Raw genomic sequence first — 6238 nt, forward strand, 5'->3', positions numbered from 1 at the left:
CAACTTCATGCGAATCAGACATTCGGCCTAGGAGGATTTTTTTTTCTCTCTCTCCCCTTTTCTCTCCAATTTGGAACGCCCAATTCCCAATGCGCTCTAAGTCCTCGTGGTGGCGTAGTGACTCGCCTCAATCCGGGTGGCGGAGAACAAATCTCAGTTGCCTCCGCATCTGAGACGTCAATCCGCGCATCTTATCACGTGGCTTGTTGAGCGCATTACCGCTCAGACCTAGCATGTGTGGAAGCTCACGCAATTCTCCACGGCATCCACGCCCAACTCGCCACACGCCCCACCAAGAGCGAGAACCACAATATAGCGACCACGAGGAGGTTACCCCAAGGAGACCCTTCCCACCCTATCTGACTGGATTCACTTAACACGTCCTGGATTCGAACTTGTGACTAAAGGTGAGGTAGTCAGTGTCTTTACTTACTGAGCTACCCAGGCCCGGCCAAGATGGAGTCTGAAAAAGTAGGTTGGTGGAATTTGAAATCATAGTATGCCTTGGTATCGACTTGATGTCAGCCAAAGAATCAGAGGAAAATATAATTTTGTTTCTATTGGTGGTGCTAGAGGGTTTCAGATAGAGACCCCAAATTTGCTATGGTACATGTTCAAACTGTCCTCTGTCAGTGTGCCAAATTTCATAACTTTCCTCCAAAGGGTTTTCTGGGTGCCAATGCCATCGACTTCAATGGCGGAAGATGAAGTAAACAACATAAATGAGAATACATTTCACTTTTTTAGGATTTGTTTGCTTTAAAATAATAAAATGTGTTGGGTCGCAACTTGATGTCTAATACAAAATCTGTGTCCTGATGCAAAAACATTTAAGAACCATGATCTAACTGATCTAAGCCATTACATGAGCTGGCTTTTGTGCCCATCTGTTTAAGGGTGTGTTGTGTGTAAGACGTGTGTGTCATATAGAGGGTGTGTATAAATACATGTGAGCCTGACATCTTGTGTGTGTGTGTGATGTAGGGTGTGTGTGTTTCCTGTGGGTCGGTGGGGTATGATTTTTTTTCTCACGACTCCAGCAGGTCTCAGGTCACCCGTGGGTTCTCACGCACATATTTTGCATTCTTTCACCTCCAGCATTACCATACACCTACCTCTCGGTTTGGCTGACATATCTTTCCACCAGAACAGTCTGTTTCTCTCTTGTTCCCATGGAATCCTTTGCTTTTTCCCGCTGACTCAGCTGAGCGGAGACTGCCGGGATTACAGGTTCTTGGCGACAGTTGTGTGAGTGTGTGTGTGTGTGTGTGTGTGTGTAAGTGTGTGTCTCAAGTTCACTGTCCAAGCAAAAGGTCTACATTTATTACTACAGCGTCAAATGATCTGCACGATAATATTGTCTCTCTCTGTGTGTGTGTGTGTGTGTGTGTGTGTGTGTGTGTGTGTGTGTGTGTGTGTGTGTGTGTGTGTCTTTTCCCTATTTATGCAGCATAAATATTTAGGAGCCCTCAGATATTTTTCGATTTTTTTGAAGAAACTTTGAGTGGTGCTTACCTGTGCAAAAGTCGCTGCCGTGATGCTAGGATGTTGTGGGTGATTGCAAGGACATTGCTGTGCAGTTGCTAAGGTTTTATGGGTGTTCATTGGGTGTTGTGGGTGATTGCAAGGACGTTGCTATGCAGTTGCTAAGGTTTTATGGGTGTTCATTGGGTGTTGTGGGTGATGGCAAGGACGTTGCTATGCAGTTGCTAAGGTTTTATGGGTGTTCCCTTGGGTATTGTGGGTGATCGCAAGGACGTTGCTATGCAGTTGCTAAGGTTTTATGGGTGTTCACTTGGGTATTGTGGGTGATCGCAAGGACGTAGCTATGCAGTTGCTAAGGTTTTATGGGTGTTCACTTGGGTATTGTGGATGATCGCAAGGACGTAGCTATGCAGTTGCTAAGGTTTTATGGGTGTTCACTTGGGTATTGTGGATGATTGCAAGGACGTTACTATGCAGATGCTAAGGTTTTATGGGTGTTCACTTGGGTATTGTGTGTGATCGCAAGGACATTGCTATGCAGTTGCTAAGGTTTTATGGGTGTTCGCTAGGGTACTGTGGGTGATCGCAAGGACATTGCTATGCAGTTGCTAAGGTTTTATGGGTGTTCAGCTAGGATACTGTGGGTGATCGCAATGACGTTGCTGTGCAGTTGCTAAGATTTTATGGGTGTTCACTCGGTTCTGTGGGTGATCGCAATGATGTTGCTGTGCAGTTGCTAAGGATTTATGGGTGTTCACTTGGGTATTGTGGGTGATCGCAATGACGTTGCTGTGCAGTTGCTAAGGATTTATGGGTGTTCACTCGGGTATTGTGGGTGATCGCAAGGACGTTGCTGTGCAGTTGCTAAGGATTTATGGGTGTTCAGTTGGGTATTGTGGGTGATCGCAAGGACGTTGTTATGCAGTTGCTAAGGATTTATGGGTGTTCGCTAGGGGGTTGTGGGTGATTGCAAGAACATTGCTATGCGGTTGCTAAGGTTTTATGGGTGTAGAATACAATGCTTGTGTAGCGTCTCGGGTGTGTTGCATCATAAAAATACAAGTTTAGGTCACTGTGAAGTTAAATATAGTTTAATACTCAATCTTTAAACACATCTTGAGATCCCTTAGTTCGGATTTGCGCTCCAAGTGTTTTGAACGCAGGAATGTAACGCATGTTTGTGTTGTTGCTGCTGAAGTTTTTTGTTCACTGTATAAATTGTATGTTGCTCATACAGCTGAAATGTCACTTACTGCCCCCTGGAGTAATCAGGTTGTACTGCAAGCTTGCATTACTCAGGAATCTTCCTTATTATGGTCTGAGTGCATGCGATTTAATTGCGTAATTTTTTTTTAACGCGTTATTTTTTGTAAAATAAATCGCACTGAATCGACAGCCCTAATTAAAATATATAATTTGAATATACACCCCTACTCTTTTCCAGAAGTGTCCTGGGATGTTTAATGACTGCAGAGCATCAGGACTTCAGTCTCCACCACTATACTGGGGCATTATACAAACCACAGGGTGAACGCCCCCTACTGGCCTCCCTAATTCCTTAATTATCCCCAGGAGGTCTCCCATCCAGGTACTGACCAGGCTCAACCAGTCTTGAGCTACAGGGTGACGTGGCCACTGCTGACCTTATTCTGACTTGTTTGATGATAATGACGACTCACAGCATTAATATGTTTTGAATCATGGACACATTTCTGTACAGTTTACTGGCTTTGAAAAATCGTTGCTGTACACAGAGATAAAATAAATAAGTGAAATTATTTTATAGTAACAACAATGATAGTAGCAGTCAAAGTAATATCACTAGGTCAGCATTCATCTTTATATATATTTATATTTATATTTAGAAAATGTTTTGTAATGTTTTCCTTTAATGCGTGGTTAAGACTTTGGTTCTTCTAAAATTCCCAGTAGCAGCATCTCACATGAAATCCAATCAGGAATGTTGCTCCTTGTGTCATTCCGTGTCCGCTCAGCCCTTCCCGCTCTCCTCTCGTGAGGTCAGTGCTGTTAACCTTTCACTGTCATTGGTCACCTTTTGTCTTTGGTCTTTAGTTTGTATTTGGTGCAGCTTTTGAGAAAGTGTACATTCCAGTTCTTGTCAAATCCGTTCATCCATCAATGCTCCATGATTTTATGGGTCACAACTGATATCCCTCATGGTCTTAGACACAGCATGAAATATGCTTTTGCAATCACACACACACACGCACACACGCACACACACACACACATGCACACACAAACACACAGACGCACGCACAGACACACACAGACAAACAGACACACACAGACGCACACACAGACACACACACGCACAGACACACACACGCGCACACACACAGACACACACACAGACACACAAACAGACACACACACACACACAGACACTCACACACACAGACACACAGACAGACACACACAGACACAGACACACACACACAGAGAGACACACACACACAGACACAGACACACACACACACACACACACACACACACACACACAGACACACACACACACAGAGACAGACACACACAGACACACACACACACACACTCACACACACACACACACACACAGAGACACACAGACACACACACACATTGTTACAGCATTAAATTCATTCATTCATTCATTAGCTTCAAAGCAATAGTTTACCTAAAAATGAAAGCTCTGTCATTATTCACTCACCCATCATGTCATTTCAAACTCACAGCTGTTAACTTTATCTTCACGCAGCTCTTTTCCAAACAATAACAGTTCATCGTGACCACGGCTGTAGAGCTCCAAACAGGCTCCAGTAAGTATCATTAAGTATCATTAAAGTAGTCCAAATGACTTGTTTATCCAGGGACGAGCAACCTGGAGTTAATCGTCTTGCTCAAGGACACAATGGTGGTGGCTGTGGGGATCGAACCAGCAACCTTCTGCTTACCAGTTCTGTGCTGTAGCCCACTACGCCACCACCACTCCGACTAATGACCTACATCACGTGGCTTGAGAAGACTCTTGAGAAGACTCATACCATTTAAGTCATATGGACAGCTTATTCTGTATATAAAGTCTTATTTGGAGCTTGGCAGACTATGAACTGCAAGACGGTTATTTCACAGAATATTGTTCCACCGAAGACGGGTTTAAAATGACACGAGGGTGAGTAAATAATGTCAGAATTGTCTTATTTGTGTACACTATCCTAAGGCAGGTCTTGTCAGATCGGTGTCTACAGGCCAGTGTGAGTGCTGGGAGGGTTTCTCCGTTATGGGATTGAGGGCTGTTAGCGGGATAAACGGCTAATGCTTTTGAGACGTCGCTGGACTGGGCGTTCCTTTTGTGTTTGATTTGGTTAGCCTTCTCCGCACCAGAAGTTAGCTGTCGTAAACCACAGCTCTGGTGTGAATAAGCTGGTGTTTATTAGTAGGTTTGTTCGTCGTCCAACCCAGTGGAATTTGCAGTGGCGCTCTTAGATTACCATTTAGCATTGTCCGTTCAAATAAAGCGCGACTGTCCCTACGTCAGGTCCTGTTTAGCATTAGCAGTGTCATTTTCGCTAGACTGTCGGGTATGACTGTCTTCGTTTATTTCTAGTCCTCGTGTAAACGTTAGCGTGGTCTTGCAGCGAGGCTGTGGATTGTTAGCATTAGCGTGGTCGTGCTGCACGGACTCTCTTGCTTCTCTTGCTAACGGTGGTGAAGCGAAACGGCATTACGTCTGGCTGCTCTCCAGGAGGGAAACGCTTCATGAAGTGGACGTCCTGCTGGTTTGGTAGCGTGTGGGGACCGCGGCGAGGGCGTCCTCTTTTGGTGAAGCCCACATACCACTCCGCGTATCGCGCTGACATGAGCGCTGTGTAATTGTTTTCCAAAACCTTTTCAATGAAGACGCAGTCCGCGTTACGATTACTGACCTTCTGGTGAGACAAAACAAGTCCACGTACACACATGAGGACAAACAAACAAACAAACAAACAAACAAACAGAAGTGAGTACATGTGCAAGTTTGCCTATAGACCATTTCAAGAATGTAAACAAAAACAAATGAATTAGAACAGTCCAAATGTATTTCCGGATACTTTCAACAAAGTGTCTTATTTATTAAAGTAAGTCAGTCCACTAGGTGGCCGTTTTTGGAACACTCTTGGGCAGTTTGTGCAGCTATCTATATAAACGAGCATCATGAGTGCAGCTCTTATCTACTTGAATGGGAAAAGACAGAAATCTCCCAAAAAGTCTGACAGCCGCAACGCGCTCCGTGCCTTGGTCAGAGGTGTGTGGATCGGCCCGGATTCCATCGAGCAGCCCGGCTTCCCTGGGCCTCGGCACTTGATAGGAATTGCCCGCGATGCGTGCTCCAATCCACCGCGTTGCATCCAACGCACGCTCCGTGCGGGTCCGCGACACATCTAGCTTGCATTGGACACTCCCCTCTCCGTTCCAGGACCTGCGAAGACGCCAGAAGGTAGAGACCAGTCTCCCGAGGAGAGGTGAGCTCAGTGTTTCCAGGCACAGGAAGGGTGTGCCGTTCCATCACAACTGGTGTAATAAATGATACCTCCGATTACCCTAAAATAGCAATTTCACCATCTTGTGTAGCTAATGCGCATCTGCGTTCTCAATTGATTGACAGGTGATGTCTGTATCTAAGCTGACTGGCTATTTTACCTGTAAGGCGGGACTTCCTTTCTACATCCGTTGACCGTTGTCTGCCATTGGCCGTTCCAGATTCTCCCAATTA

At 45.2% G+C, this 6238-nt stretch overlaps 1 protein-coding gene across 3 annotated transcripts in view; it reads right to left on the minus strand.

Annotated features, from left to right (window-relative positions):
* Positions 1 to 4322: 4322 nt before the first annotated feature.
* Positions 4323 to 6238, minus strand: part of LOC127663428 (fibroblast growth factor 18-like) — a 24651-nt gene continuing 22735 nt past the window's right edge. For 2 of the 3 annotated variants that reach the window (XM_052155023.1, XM_052155021.1), the window contains exon 5: positions 4323 to 5414. In XM_052155023.1, the coding sequence (XP_052010983.1) occupies positions 5145 to 5414 (270 nt within the window). In that variant the 3' untranslated portion in view covers positions 4323 to 5144. The remainder of the gene's footprint in view (positions 5415 to 6238) is intronic. The other variant, XM_052155024.1, reaches the window with a different exon arrangement.

Source organism: Xyrauchen texanus, chromosome 23, assembly GCF_025860055.1.
Source record: "Xyrauchen texanus isolate HMW12.3.18 chromosome 23, RBS_HiC_50CHRs, whole genome shotgun sequence".
Lineage (NCBI taxonomy): Eukaryota > Metazoa > Chordata > Actinopteri > Cypriniformes > Catostomidae > Xyrauchen > Xyrauchen texanus.